Source organism: Oncorhynchus keta, chromosome 24 (genome assembly GCF_023373465.1).
Source record: "Oncorhynchus keta strain PuntledgeMale-10-30-2019 chromosome 24, Oket_V2, whole genome shotgun sequence".
NCBI lineage: Eukaryota > Metazoa > Chordata > Actinopteri > Salmoniformes > Salmonidae > Oncorhynchus > Oncorhynchus keta.
The window spans coordinates 43,580,903-43,596,971 of record NC_068444.1 but is presented as its reverse complement, the minus strand read 5'-3'; the positions used below and the strand labels follow the sequence as shown (position 1 = coordinate 43,596,971).

The 16,069-nt window shown below is 48.2% G+C and overlaps 1 protein-coding gene across 2 annotated transcripts in view; it reads right to left on the bottom strand.

Moving 5' to 3' along the window:
• The window catches only part of LOC118357591 (proline-rich protein 12-like), a 57,532-nt gene that overhangs the window by 25,614 nt on the left and 15,849 nt on the right, over positions 1-16,069 (bottom strand). For both annotated transcript variants that reach the window (XR_004820337.2, XM_035734860.2), the window contains exons 2-6: positions 15,093-15,247; positions 14,570-14,734; positions 9,969-14,296; positions 9,181-9,411; positions 8,328-8,985 (exon numbers count right to left, since the gene is read on the bottom strand). Coding sequence is in view for 1 of the 2 variants with exons in the window: in XM_035734860.2 (XP_035590753.1) it covers positions 8,328-8,985; positions 9,181-9,411; positions 9,969-14,296; positions 14,570-14,734; positions 15,093-15,247 (5,537 nt within the window). In the remaining variant the exon portion in view is untranslated. The remainder of the gene's footprint in view (positions 1-8,327; positions 8,986-9,180; positions 9,412-9,968; positions 14,297-14,569; positions 14,735-15,092; positions 15,248-16,069) is intronic.

Sequence of the window (16,069 nt, the reverse complement as noted above, 5' to 3'; positions counted from 1 at the left end):
TGTTTTGGTACCATCCCCAGATCTGTGCCTCGGCACAATCCTGTCTCGGAGCTCTACGGACTATTCCATCGACCTCAGGGCTTGGTTTTTGCTCTGACATGCACTGTCAACTGTGGGACCTAAACACAGGTGTGCCTCTTTCCAAATCATCTGAAGGATGAACAATGGAAACAAGATGCACCGGAGCTCAATTTCGATTCTCATAGCAAATGATCTGAGAACTTATGGAAATTAGTTATTTTTTTAATACATATAGTGGGGCAAAAAAGTATTTAGTCAGCCACCAATTGTGCAAGTTCTCCCACTTAAAAAGATGAGGCGTGTAATTGTCATCATGGGTACACTACAACTATGACAGACAAAATTAGAAAAATGGTCCTTCTGTGGCTCAGTTGGTAGAGCATGGCGCTTGTAACGCCAGGGTAGTGGGTTCGATTCCCGGGACCACCCATACGTAGAATGTATGCACACGTAAGTCGCTTTGGATAAAAGCGTCAGCTAAATGGCATATATTATTATATTATATATTTAAAAAATCCAGAAAATCACATTGTAGGATTTTTTAGTAATTTATTTGGAAATTATGGTGGAAAATAAGCATTTGGTCAATAACAAAAGTTTAACTCAATGTTATATACCCTTTGTTGGCAATGACAGAGGTCAAATGTTTTCTGTAAGTCTTCACAAGGTTTTCACACACTGTTGCTGGTATTTTGGCCCATTCCTCCATGCATCTCCTCTAGAGCAGTGATGTTTTGGGGCTGTTGCTGGGCAACACGGACGTTCAACTCCCTCCAAAGATTTTCTATGGGGTTGAGATCTGGAGACTGGCTAGGCCATTCCAGGACCTTGAAATGCTTCTTACGAAGCCACTCTTTCGTTGCCCGGGCGGTGTGTTTGGGATCATTGTCATGCTGAAAGACCCAGCCACGTTTAGTCTTCAACGATACATGGCCCCATTCATTCTTTCCTTTACACGGATCAGTCGTCCTGGTCCCTTTGCAGAAAAACAGCCCCAAAGCATGATGTTTTCACCCCCATGCTTCACAGTAGGTATGGTGTTCTTTGGATGCAACTCAGCATTCTTTGTCCTCTGAACACGACGATTTGAGTTTTTACCAAAAAGTTATATTTTGGTTTCATATTTTGTCTGACCATATGACATTCTCCCAATCTTCTTCTGGATCATCCAAATGCTCTAGCAAACTTCATACGGGCCTGGACATGTACTGCCTTAAGCAGGAGGATACGTCTGGCACTGCAGGATTTGAGTCCCTGGCGGTGTAGTGTGTTACTGATGGTAGGCTTTGTTACTTTGGTCCCAGCTCTCTGCAGGTCATTCACTAGGTCCCCCCGTGTGGTTCTGGGATGAGATCTTGCGTGGAGCCCCAGATCGAGGGAGATCATCAGTGCTTCAAACCAAGCTGCTTACCTATTGCAGATTCAGTCTTCCCAGCCTGGTGCAGGTCTACAATTTTGTTTCTGGTGTCCTTTGACAGCCCTTTGGTCTTGGCCATAGTGGAGTTTGGAGTGTGACTGTTTTAGGTTGTGGACAGGTGTCTTTTATACTGATAACAAGTTCAAACAGGTGCCATTAATACAGGTAACTAGTAGGGGACAGAGGAGCCTCTTAAAGAAGAAGTTACAGGTCTGTGAGAGTCAGAAATCTTGCTTGTTTGTAGGTGACCAAATACTTGTTTTCCACCATAATTTGCAAATAAATTCATAAAAAAATCCTACAATGTGATTTTCTGGATTTTTTTCCCTCATTTTGTGTCATAGTTGAAGTGTACCTATAATGAAAATTACAGGCATCATCTTTTTAAGTGGGAGAACTAAATACTTTTTTTGCCCCACTGTATGCAAAAAAATATTAACCGTTTTCATTTCGTCATTATGGGTTAGTGTGTGTAGATTGACAACAAATGTGTTTTATTTAATCCATTTTAGAATAAGGATGTACCGTAACAAAATGTGGAAAAAGTCAAGGGGTCTGAATACTTTCCGAAGACACATTACATGCTTTCTGTAAGACACTATGATCCGTGACCGTACATGATACAGGCAACATCTGTGTTGTTATAGTGTGTTCCAACATATGGAGTACATACAGATTCGGAAATATAATTTATCACGTTCATTTATTCAACATTAAAAATATTAATATCTCAAAATATGATTTTGATTTTGTTCATTTTATGGAACAATAAACTTTGCGGGTACATCACATTTCCAGAATGGGCTCTAATTTTGAAGTTATGATAAATGGTATGTGAACGGGAAAATTGATTAAAAGGAAACATCTTCTGTTGGCGATTTGCCGAATGTGCAATCCTACGGGCTGTGACTGGTTACTGACCTATAAATGTCAATTTCTATGTATGAAATGGGTCATAAGTAGCAGAGCCCACATTAGAAATTGAGTGTTTGAAGAGTATATTGTTCCAAACAATGGTTTAAAAACTTCTACTTCTGAGATATTAAATGTTGGAAAAATGAATGTGAAAAATTGTATTTCAGAATTAAGACGGGCTCTCAAATGGAGTCTACTATAAAAAGGTAGGATTCCCCAAATGGCAGCCCGAATTTGGCCCACTGGGGGATTTTATTTGGTCCCCGCAAGTTTAGCAAAAAAAGTATTAATTAGTTGTTTTTTTAAAAACTGTAAAAACAACAGCAAATCAGCTCCAAAGTATTACGTTTTAGTCAAATATTAAAGCCGTTTGGACTTCTTGCAGTCGATTTGCGGTCTACAAATACATTTAACAGACACTCTTATCCAGAGCGACTTACATGAGCTATTATGGTTAAGTGCCTTGCTTAACAGACAGATGTTTCACTGAGTCAGCTAAGGGATTAGGTCCAGCAACCTTTTGATTACTTGTCCAACACTCTTAAATGATTGGTAATCATGCCCCCTGACCATCCGCTCAAGAAAAGGAAAATCGTCCAACAGCTGAATCTAGTCGATGATCCTTGCTCTAAGAGTATAATTACACAAAGATGTCTGTATGATGTATGGTTCGGTTCACAGATCATAGGGTCTTACAGAAGGCACGTATAGGTCTAAAATGGGCCTAAAATAAACCATGTTTGTGACACACTAAAATGTCAAAAGCATGTCAAAGATCCTTCCTCCCGATGAAGCTTCTATGTGATAATTTCCAGAACAATCTGAGACACAAAGCATATTTTTGGGCTGTCTTGGTGTGGAATAGCTCAGTGGGTATCTATCATTCCTTTAAATAACCAAAAACAGCTGTAAACATCAGTGGGTCTGATTTAGTTCAAGCTATCAGAAATATAACAATTGGGCTATCGTTTCTTTTAATCAGTTCTTTACTATGTGTGCACAGGAAATGGAATTAATGACTGAATTCTACAGCAACTGCTAAGCCAGAGGCTAAAATAATTATTATCCATGAGATATGCCGTAAAATTAATTCTAAGAAAATTGGGGCATGAGCTGAAACAACAAGACTATGAAGAAAAGTACTGTAATAAATAAGAAATATTTTGTGGATCCAAAGAGATGCACAATGTAACAGCCTACATACATTCTCTGCCAATAAAATATATAGGCTATCAGTACCAGACGACAGTCGATATTATAGGACAGTTATATATACTATTACATCTCAGACAAAATAGTGAATATGTGGGGTTATGTCCCATAAATGACTAAGTGATTGTTTGCAACATCCACTACCTGAACAAAAGTAACGAAAAGTACATCTCGAACATCTGATTCCAAAATCATGGGCATTACTATGTCGCCGGTCGCCTCTTTGCTACTGTAACAGCCTCCACTCTTCTGGGATGTTGGGACATTGCTTTGGGGACTTTCTTCTATTCAGCCACAAGAGCATTAGTGAGGTCGGGCACTGATGTTGGGTAATTAAGCCCGGCTCGCAGTCGGCGCTGAAATTCATCCCAAAGGTGTTCGATGGGGTTGAGGTCAAACCTCTGTGCAGGCCAATCAAGTTCTTCCACATTGATCTTGACAAACCATTTCTGCATGGACCTCGCTTTGTGCACAGGGGCATTGTCATGCTGAAAGAGGAAAGGGCATTTCACAACCTGTTGCCACAAAGTTGGAAGAAAAGAATGTCATTGTATGCTGTAGCATTAAGATGTCCTTTCACTAGAACTAAGGGACCTAGCCCGAACCATGAAAAACAGCACCAAAACATTATTCCTCCTCCACCAAACTTTACATTTGGCATTATGAAGAGGGACAGGTATCGTTCTCCTGGCATCTGCCTAACCTAGCTTTGTCCATTGGACTGCCAGATGAAGTGTGATTCCCAAAGAAAGTATTTCCACTGCTCCAGAGTCCAAGCTTTATACCACTCCAGCGGATGCTTGGCACTGCGCAGGGTGACCTTAGGCTTGTGTGCAGCTGCTCAGCCATGGAAACCCTTTTCAGGAAGCTACAGACAAAAAGTTATTGAGCTGACACTGCTTTCAGAGGCAGCTTGGAAATCGGTAGTGAGTGTTGCAAACGAAAAGACGATTTTTACACTATGGGCTTCAGCACTCTGCGGTCCTGTTCTGTAAGCGTCTGTGGCCTACCACTTCACAATAACAGCACTTACAGCTGACCGGGGAAGCTCTAGCAGGACAGAAATTTCACTAACTGAATTGTTGGGAAGGTGCCATGACGGTGCCACGTTGAAAGTCACTGAGCTCTTCAGTAAGGCCATTCTACTGCCAATGTTTGTCTATGGATATTGCATGGCTGTGTGCCCAATTTTATACACCCGTCAGCAATAGGTGTGACTGAGATAGCCGAATCCACAAATTTGAAGGGGTGTCCGCCTATTTTTGTATATACAATGCCTTCGGAAAGTATTTAGACACCTTGACTTGTTCCACATTTTGTTACATTTACAGTCCAATTCTAAAATTGATTTCTTTTAAATACAATCTACCCACAATACCCCATCATGACAAAGCAAAAGCAGGTTTTAATTTTGGGCTAATTTATCATAAAAAAAAAAAAAACTGAAATACCTTATTTACATAAGAATTCAGACCCTTTACTAGACTCGAAATTGAGCTCAGGCGCCTGCTGTTTCCATTGATCATCCTTGTTTGTTTCTACAACTTGATTTGAGTCCACCTGTGGTAAATTCAATTGATTGGACATGATCTGGAAAGGCACACACCTGTCCATATAAAAAGGTGCCACAGTTGACAGCGTATTTCAGACCAAAAACCAAGCCATGAGGTCGAAGGAATTGTCCGTAGAGCTCAGAGACAGGATTGTGTCGAGCTCGGCACAGATCTGGGGAAGGGTACCAAAACATTTCTGCATCATTGAAGGTCCCCAAGAACACAGTAGCCTCCATCAATCTTAAACGGTAGAAGTTTGGAACCACCAAGACTCTTCCTAGAGCTGGCCGCCCAGCCAAACTGAGCAATCAGGGGAAAAGGGCCTTGGTCAGGGAGGTGACCAAGAACCCGATGGTCACAGAGAGTTCTAGAGTTTCTCTGTGGAGATGGTTTTCCTTCTGGAAGGTTTTCCCATTACTGATGCACCAAATCAGGCCTTTATGGTACGGTACAGTGGCCAGACGGAAGCCACTCCTCAGTAAAAGGCACATGACAGCCTGCTTGGCATTTGCAAAAAGGCACCTAAAGACTCTCAGACCACAAGGAACAAGAGACTCTGGTCTTATGAAAACAATATTGAACTCCTTGCCCTGAATGCCAAGCGTCAAGTCTGAAGGAAACCTGGCACAATTCCTACGGTGAAGCATTGTGGTGGCAGCATCATGCTATGGGGATGTTTTTCAGCAGCAAGTACCTGGGAGACCAGTCAGGATCATGGCTAAGATGACTAGAGCACAGAGATCCTTGATAAAAACCTGCTCCAGAGTACTCAGGACCGCAGACTGGGCCGAAGGTTCACCTTCCAACAGGAAAATGACCCTAAGCACACGGCCAAGACAACACAGGAATGGCTTCAGTACAGGTCACTGAATGTCCTTGAGTGGCCCAGCCAGAGCCTGGACTTGATCCTGATCGAACATCCCTGGAGAGACCTGAAAAAAAGGCTGTGCAGCAACGCTCCCCATCCAACCTGACAGACCTTGAGAGAATCTGCAGAGAAGAATGGGCGTAACTGTCCAAATACGTGTGTGCCAAGCTTGTAGCGTCATACCCAAGAAGACTCAAGGCTGTAATCAGTGCCAAAGGTGCTTCAACAAAGTACTGAGTAAAGGGTTTGAATTAGGGATACACAATATACCGGTGAACATACCAGAAATTGGCCAATATTAGCTAAAAATGCCAACATCAGTATCGGCCCAATGTCTAGTTTAACGTCGATGTTAAATACCGATGTCAAAGGTACCATGCATACCTATATAACGTAATAACGGCACATAAAATGTTGCGCTTCACGTGCAACACAGCATTCCTAACCTGGCCCACAAGATCTGCTGTGTGGATCGAGCAGTCAGCAAGTCAAGCAGTCATTTGAAAGAGTAAGAACATTTCAGCGAGGCAACTCAAAGGCAAAATCCAATTAAGCCAAGATAATGGAATTCAGTTCTCTGTCGTGGGTGATGTTGACTTTCGCCGACTGGTCGAGTACCTGTACACACTACCAAGAACCCCATTTTTTTTTTTGCCCTACTGGAGTTACACAGTAATCAGTAAGCGTCACTGGAATTAGCTTCACAACATACATACTGTGGAACGCGTCACTGCAATTAGCTTCACGACTAACATACTATGGAATCCCGTTTCTTTGCGTGTCAAAAAGATACAGTAGCACTGTCAAAGCTGTACAAAAACATCTGCAAACAAGCGAACACGAACGATGGGTTTACAATACCACGTTGGTAATAAAGCATAATTTGTTTGACTGCAACTTCTGGGGTAGCTAGCTTTAGCTTGGTACCTAGCTAACACCAATACAACCAGCCTGAAAACAATGACCAGTAGAAAAAGCAGCCAGTTAGCTTAATCTGGCTAGTGTGGCTCAACCGGACCGGGTTGTGAAGCTAGCCACAATAAGGCACAAAAGTGGAATTTGCGGTTTTGCTATGAAAATAAAAGTACATCATTGACAGTGATGCAAATTAACACAAATTGTAGAATCATGTCATGCTTTTATTTTGAAGGCTATCCGCAAAGTCCATTATTGTGACTAATCCTTATTGTGGCAAACTTCACATAGCCTGGGTCAGACCACCATTAATGAAATAAGAACTGTCTTATAAATTAGGGTTATTTTAGATGATACCTAGCTAACTATAGCTACTGAAACGGATTGTCATTTTGCTATGTTTTTGGGGAAGAACATTGTTTGCATCCATGAGCAAGCTGGCTTTTCTTTTAATGACCAGCACTGTAGGTGCCTGACAACTTTACCAGCCTCATAGCATAGGTATCATTGTGACATATGAAATACGAGTGAAACTGTAATCAATGTGTAATAACTACGTAAAAAATTATTAACGCTTTAAATTATTGTGTGACGTGCAGTCATATTCAGGCCCTGATTGGTCAACAAGCTAATTTGGCACGTCAAAGTGTAATTTGACGTGTAGCTTTTTTTACATGCGAAGACCCAAACGGCGTTCCAAAAAAAATTCTGGTTGAGAATGAAACGACTGAACAAATGAACAATGACACAGCACTGCAAGTAAGTGAAAGAAATTGGTTTTGATGATGTTTTACTGGTAATGGGGGCACACGTAAATGCCAACGAAATTTTCATGTTTTTTTTATTTTACCTTTATTTAACCAGGCAAGTCAGTTAAGAACACATTCTTATTTTCAATGACGGACTGGGGGTTAACTGCCTGTTCAGGGGCAGAACGACAGATTTGTACCTCGTGCCTTAGAACGCTGAGTCCATGTGTAGGTGTTAACTATTTAACTGTACTAAAATGGTTAAAAGGTCGCTAAATTTGTAAATGTCTGTATCGTTTTTTAGGCAAGGAAAATATTGGATATCGGCCAAAAATGTCAGATCAGTGCATCACTAGTCCAAACAATTATGTAAATATGATATTTCAGTTTATTTTTCATAACTTTGCACAATTTTCTAAAAACAGGTTTTTCGTTTTTTTCATTATGGGGTAGTGTGTAGATTGATGATGAAAAAAACAATTTAATCAATTTTAGAATAAAATAACAAAATGTGGAAAAATCAAGTTGTCTGAATATTTTCCAAATGCACTGTATAATAATGTATTTTCTGCTGCAATAACTTTCATTAAAAAGTTTATTCCCCTTTTGTAATACCTGAATTGGCAATCATCGACAACACGATCATATGATCTGTATCGGCCCGGTATTTCCCTTACCTTCCAATCTGGGCGCACCAAGTATCTCCAACTCTGGCTCCTCCTCTTCCATATCATTCACTTCACTCTCCTTATCACCCCCTCCATGGACCTTCCTCTCTTCCTCATTCTCCTCCATCTCCTGGTCCTCTCGCTGTAGTACTGCCGGCTCGGCCGCCTGGGGCTGGGAGTGAGGGTTGAGTGAGGGAGGCTGGGGGCTAAGGGCTGGGGGCTGCAGGGTGGTCGGTGTGAGCGGGGCCTGGCTGGGTTGGTCTTGGGACTGGGGTGGGGGAGAAGGTGGGGGCTGCTGAAGCGAGGCCAGCTGCGGCGTGTCGTAGAGAGCCGAGATGGCCGAGGAGATGCTTTTCTGCAGGTCCTGGTTCTTGCCCACCGAATCCTCCTCGTCTGAGGAGAACGAGGGCAGCGTCTCCAAGTTCCTCTTCAGCTCATCGTCCAGGGTGCGCTTGCAGGGACTGGGGCAGCCCCCTAGGCCGCTGTTGCTCTTGCCCTCACCGAACTGAGGCAGTGTTGGAGGGGGTGCCGGGGACAGGGGACAGAGTCCGTCAGATTTGAGAGGCGAGACGTCACTGTTTCCTGATTGCATTTCCAAGCCCGGAGGTCTCTTTCCCGACTTGAGGAAGTCCATGAAGGAGGCCATGCAGCCTGATTTCTCATTCCCCTGAGAGAGACAGAGAGGGAGAGGTTACGGGGGGAATAGAGAGTGAGAGAAAATAGACAGTTCCTGAGAGAGGGAAATACTGGTTTCCCTCTTCATTTGACGAGCTACGGCTAACATTTTGTTACATACAACACGCAGGATTAAGCATAATAGCTGACTGATTGAGTGGCCAAACAGAGAGTAATCGTCCCTTACCCTTCCATCCATCCCCTCGCCATCCACTCCGTCACTCTGTATCTGGCTCTTCTGCTTGCTCTTGTCCTGGGTCCTGTGGGAGTCTACCCCTTCGCACAGGGGTCCAGGACTTAGGCCAAGGGAGGGAGCAGAACCCACTGAGCCGTCTGATAGAGCGGGGTCCGTGCCGGACAGAGAGTCGGTCCTCAGCAGGGCTTCGGAAGAGGACATGGAGCCAATGGGCAGTTTGATCTAAGACAGGAAAAACGGCGGAAATGTTTGATTAAAATGCCAATAGAGTAAAGTACAATACAGAAAAAGTGGCTATTCCCACCACCTAAAGGAACATTACACTCAAATTAAAAGTTGTCAGATGTATTTGGAACTCAAAAGGAGTCTGATGTCCTGATGCAATCGCATCCCATGTCATCAGTTATGTTGATCCATATTTACAAGACGTGGTTTAATCTTGACAGACTACTTTAAAGATCTGAAACCATTTATCAAACTTTGATTTAAAAGTGTAATGTCCCTTTAAGTATAAGCCTGCAATGACATGGGACAGAAGGTAGCCTAGCGGTTAGAGCGTTGGACTAGTAACCGAAAGGTTGCAAGATTGAATCCCCGGGCTGACAAGGTACAAATCTGTCGTTCTGCAACTGAACAAAGCAGTTAACCCACTGTTCCTAGGCTGTCATTGAAAATAACAATTTGACTTGCCTAGTTAAATAAAGCTAAAAAAAAAATTAAATGACGTCTACATTTCCCCCTGGGAATTAACAAAGTTCAGTTCCATTATCCACGCTCACCTTGAGATGCGGTATGGGCTCCTGATGCTGTGGGGGTGGAGCCTGGTGGTGAAGTTGATGCTGTTGCCGATTAAGGTGGTGTTGCTGCATCTGCTCCTTCCCAGTTATCTCCATAAACATGTCGTCTCTCCTCCCTCTCCCTCGGCCTCCGCCACCACCACGGCCCCTGCTCCGTTTAACCTCGATTCCTCCTCCATACCCACTTCCTGCTTCGGTTCCTCCTCCCATCTCACCGCCCATCATTCCACGGGGTGCGTGCTGCTCGGGCTGCGGGCGAATGCGAGGCCTACCCCTGGGCCTTGGAGGCCCTGCTCTCTTTGGCTTGGTGGGCTTACGGCCCCTCTTCTTGGGCCCGTCCTGCGGCAGGAGCTGGGGAGGGGGGCAGAGGGAGTGGTAGAAGTCGAGGTCGCCCATGAGGGGGCTGAGCGTGCCTCCTCCTCCGGCCCCCGCTCCTGTCTTACGGCAGCTGGAGACCAGGTCGGGGAGGTGGTCAGGGAGCCGGCGGCTGTTCAGACGGATGTCCGCTGGCTGGTTGTCCTTGTCCTCATCATCCTCAAACTCGTACTCCTGCGCGTAGCTCTTTTTGGGAAGTGTGTTGGGGTCTCGGCGCTCCTTGAGCAGGTGGAACGAGCTGGACTTGAGGAGCTTCTTGGGGCGCGACGAGCAGAAGATGGGCGAGGTGAGGCCTCCAGGCCCGGTGCCAGTTCCACCGGTGCACCCGCCTGGACTAGAGGACTGGATCAGGCCCAGCTGCGCCGTGTTAACAGTGGACGGCAGCTCATCCAGGTCCAGGGTGCGGTTGCCGGACTCGGGAAGCCTGTGGCAGTATTGCCCATAGCCCTGGTCGCCCAGCATTTCATACCCGGCTCCTCCGCTTCCCCCTCCTGAATTATCCTTCATGGGCTCCTCATGGCCCCCTCCTGGTCCCTCCTGGTTCATCTCCTCCTGCACTGGGCCAGCGCCTCCGGCACAGCTCGACTTGGAGAAGTCGTCTGAGCAGAACATGTCCTCCATGCCGGGGAAGAAGGAGCGGTCCTCGTCCTGCAGGAGCGAGTCCGGGAAGCAGATAGAGGTGAGTGTGACAAAGCGGTTCTGGCTCTGGCCACAGCTTTTCTCCCCAGGGCTGACCGTGTCGAATGGGTGCTGCTCGGTGCGCTGATGCTGGTCTATTTGGACCTGCTGGCCTGGGGTGAGCTGGGACGGGTGTGACTGGGACTCCTGTTGCTGGGAGTGGGTGGAGGGAAGGGGCTGGGGGTGAGTATGAGCCTGGGGGTGAGCGTGGCCATGGGAGTGGGGGTGGTGCCCTGAGTGGCTTTGCTGGTGGTGGGAGTTGGGGTGTTGATGGTGTTGGGGGAGGTGGTGCACGTGCAAGGGGGCGGATAAGCCCATGTCGGGCTCAGAGAGGAACGAGTGGAGCTCCGAGGCGGAGTGTTGAGGGTGGTGGGACGAGAGCCTCTGCTGCTCTTGCTGCTGCTGCCTGTGGCGCTCTCCACTCCCTCCACCTCTTCCTCCTGCACCACCACCACCACCTCCTCCTCCTCCTCTCCTCTCCTCCACTCCCCCTCCGTCCGCACTGGAGGTCTGGGAGAGCGAGCGGTCAAGCATGTCCATTGAGGACACCACCGAGCTCTGCTGTCGCTGCTTGGACTGGCTCTGGTCTTGCCGAGGAGGTCCGTGGTTGTAGTGAGCCGCTGCCGCTGCGACCTCCAAAGCCTGGGACTGGAGTTGTAGCTGAAGCTGGGAGGCCTGCTGGGTCTGGGACTGGTGTTTGCCCGCGCCCATTCTCCCTCCGGCTCCATCCATCATTGCTTGTTGCTGGCCCACTGAATGCTGCTGCTGATGGGGCTCCATCTTGTTGCGAGTGGTGTGGGACAGCACAGACTGGAGCAGGTGGGGCGGCTGGTGGGACTGGTCCGTGGGGGAATCCATGAGGGAGGCCGAGGATTGAGAGTGCTGTTGCACCTCGGGGTTCTTGCGAGGGTACACCAGCTCGGAGCGCTCTTGTGGATTCTTCTGCAGCTCCATGTGAGCGTGGGACTGTAGGTGGGTGTGGGAGGCGGCGTGTTGCTGCTGCGCGTGGGAGGAGTGTTGGGGGCCCAGGGAGTGCTGGGAGTACGGGTCGCTCCGGCCGTAGTGCACCACCGACCCCAGGGAGTCGTGGTGGTGTAGATGGGGGTGGCTTTGCTCGGCACCTCCTCTTCCGCCACTCCTGCCACCGCCTTCACTGTCAATCCTCTGTTGTTGTTGATGTTTCTTGAGAGACATCTCCAGCTGGCTGTCTAGGCCCGTGACCGCGCCCCCAGATCCGGCACCAGCACTGGAGGTGGCGCTGTGGGTGCGGATGACGCTCTGGAGGTGGTACCTCTCCTCAGAGCTCTTGCCGAGCTCGTAGGACGACAGCCCCTTGCCGCCGTCCGTGGTAGAGGGGACAGGCTGCAGAGGTGCCTGTTGTTGGGCCGTCTGTTGAGGTTGTTGCTGCTGGGAGTGGTGATGGGACGCCTGGGGTGTGGGACTGGCCTGGGCTTGGAGAAGGTGCTGGATCAAAAAGTCGTCATCATCGTCCACATCCTCTTGAGACCTCTGGGAGCCCACACCTAGCATGCGGCTGGAGTCGGACTTGGTCTTGTTGGCGGTGGGGTGGTAGGACTGGGACTGGGGACCTCTGGTGTCGGGGTAGCCCTGAGGGGAGGAGATGAAGGTGGGAGAGAGGACAGAGGAGATGTATTTGCTGGAGGCCGTTCCACCCGGGGACTGGGTGGGGCAGGCAGGGGTGGGGGAGTGCAAACCTGGACGGATGATCCCAGAGTTAGCCGACGGAGAGGGGATAGACTCAGGGATATGGTAAGGCCCTACTCTGGCGCCACCTACTCTCTCATTGGCCATACTACTCCCAGCTCCTCCAGAACCGGAATTCCCGCTTCCTGCGGTGCTGCTACCACCGCCTCCTGAGGTTCCACCCACCGACGACCCGCTCGACTGTAAAAGAGCTGGGGAGTGGCCTGGGCCGTAACCCAGCGATGGACATCCCGCTCCGCCCAGAGAGGAGGGGACGGACCCATAGGCAGAGTCAGCCCCGTAGACCACATCAGCCGAGTACGACTGGCTTCGCCCTCCCAGGCTTCCGTAGCCTTTTCTTCCTCCGGCTGAGCTCAGGTCCTGGGCCTGAGGGGAGCTGAAACCACCATAGGACTGGGGTAGGTGGGAGGGAGGGGGCTGGCTGGGAGAGTATGACTGGTTCTGCTGTTGTGGCGGGGTTTGGCCTGTGAGAGCGGTGGCGGGGGGTTTCACTGGGGGCACAGGTGAGCCGTAGCCTGAGAGGCTGTGTTTGGGTAAGGGCTGCTGGACAGATGTGGAAGAGGTAGGAGGGGGTTGCTGCTGGGGAGCTGGAGCACTCTGAGGGGGAGGCTGCTGTCTAGACGGGGCCGAGCTGGAGCTGGAGGGGGGGAGTGAGTTGGAGGGGTGGGCTCCCGAGGCAGAGGAGGAAGAAGAGGTCGTTGAAGAGCTGGAGGAAGCAGAAGGGGGCGTGTGAGGGGTACGGGAGGAGGACGCCGAGCTGGTCGAGGAGTAGCCGTTGCTGGAGTTGCTCTTGGCGCCCTTTCCCGCTGCTGAAGAAGAGGTGGAGATCGAGTAGGGGGGCTGGATGATGGGCCGGTACACCTGTTCCGCCCGGGAAGAGGCCTTGTGGTCCGAGGGGCTCTGGTCGCCCAGGGGGCTGCAAGAGAGTCCGGCCTGCCTGTGGTGGGCGATCTGCTGGTACCCAGCCCCGCCGCAGCTGAGGTAATGCTGCAGGGAGTGGGCCGCTGAGGAGGAGAGCTGGGACTGGGACGGCGTGGGGCGCTGGTAGTGCTTGATCACGCTGTCCTGCCGGGGCACAGCCCTCTCCTGGATCGAGTTAGACTGGGCCTGAGCCTGGGCTGAGGAGAACACTGAGGCGTTGTACAACTGGGAGGACTGGTCCTGCAGCTGAGAGGACAGCAGGTTGAACTGGTGGGACTGTAGGTGCCGCGCTGATGAGGCCTGGACCGACGAGGCGCCTGTGGGGTCCTGGCCGCCCCGGTAGGCTGTGGCGGCGCTCTGGGAGGGCAGGAGGCGGTCAAAGCCCAGGCTGGACTGAGAGGGACCCTTGATATGCAACAGAGGGTCATGGGGGGAGAGGAGTCCATTGGAGGTGGAGTTGAACGTGGGCGTGTCCTGGAGGGTGGGGAAGGAGCGGCTGGAGAAGGAGGCCGGGTGCTGATAGGCGGACAGGGCCGAGGAAGAGGTGAAGGAGCCCGAGCCGGGGAGGGGCCCGGAGATGAAGAGCTCAGCAGGGGCAGGGGTATGTATCGCTGTCAGGGCCAGATAGAGACAAGACGACTATTATTCAAAGCCCATCGACAGAAAACACTAACAAGCATGACTAAATAATTGTAACCCAACCACTCCCTTAACAAGTAAAAAGCAAAAATAATCCAATATGCAAATGAAACCAACATAATCTCACCAATAATGCGGACATGAAAGAGGAATGACAATTTGATGGAACCTGTGAGGTGTTGGAAATGTGAAAGACTTTTGCCACCCCGTTTTGAATGTCAACACAGGGCTGGACACATGCTCACCCGTCTGCCAGGACGGCGTGCGGAACTGGGAGAGGAGGGAGGAGGCGGAGGGAGGAGCCTGGGGACCTCGCTGGGACTCCAGAGCGGAGATCAGATTCATGACCGAAGCATCTGGACCAGAGGGGCTGGCATGGTGCAGGCCTGTTTCAAACAGTCCAGAAAGACCTGATGGGACAACAAATACAACCATGAGTAAACCGTGACCACCATTTCCCTTTTCACAGATTATGCAAACTCAACAGGGCATTTAGAGAGATTGCTATATCTATGTGATTAAATGGCATAACTGGGATGAATAGGTCAAGAAGTGTCCATTACAACAAAATACAATGATGTAGTCCAAACAGATGTTATAAATCTGACATGTTACCAGGTAAAATACAGGTTTTTCCTGCACACACACAAAAGGGGTTTCCATAGAAATTGCATTTTTCAGTGGCTGCAACCTTAGTGCCAGCAGCATGGCCAGTCATAACACCTGTACTGTGGCGACACAATTAAAGGTGTGTGACATATCCCTCACCCAAACTCCGTCCTGCTCCCCAAGCCCCGCCTTGGCCAGAGCTGCCTGGGTGGTGATTGGTCGAATAGCCCTGCAGAGGATGGGGAGTGCCGTAGGTTTGTCGATGGAGAAGTTCCGACTCGGGGTGTGATGATCTGGAACTTCCATAGACGAGACTAGGGAGGAGAAGAGGTCATTTATTCAACTGTTCAAGTCCAATTGCCTTCATTTTCCTAAACCTTTGTTCAAAAGGTGACCCCTGGGAGACCCCGTTAAATTTAAACAGCTGCAAGCCCTATGTAAATAGGCCTACAATGTAAATACACTGAGAACACCGTTTAGCTTGAAGGTCATGCCTAACTACAGCACACTCTTCAGAAAACTAAGATCTTAAAGTTATTCAGATGCATTAATCAACTTCCATCCTAATAAAATGATTACTGTAGCTCATCATTCTTCAAATTGTAAGAATTTAGTCTACTATTCTATGATTACTCAAAATCAACTCCGAATGAATACTAAAATATGATTGCCATCTTAATGCCTGTTGTAGACTTACTTTACAATTCCTGTCCATGATATTTTACCAACACATGACTTTATGCATTGCATGGACCTACAATATGGAAGCCCATTAACACCACCCAAAAAATGACTTGATACCATCTCAAAAATGTTATACCATGTCAATTTTGAGGTAAATCATAGGCCTACATACAGGATATGTTTCTTCATTAGTAGCATTGTGTGGTGTATTCCAACTATCCACATTGCAGAGATCAGCACAGCAATCCAACACAAGCTGACAGAGCTTGCTTTATGCAGGGTAGCATCGTATAGGTCTACAGAGCATTCAGAAAGTATTCAGACCCCTTCCCCTTTTCCACATGTTGTTCCGTTAGACTTATTCTAAAAAATAATTACATACGATTTTTCCTCATCAATCTACACACAATACGCCTTCATGACAAAGAAAAAAAACTGGTTTAGAAATGTAG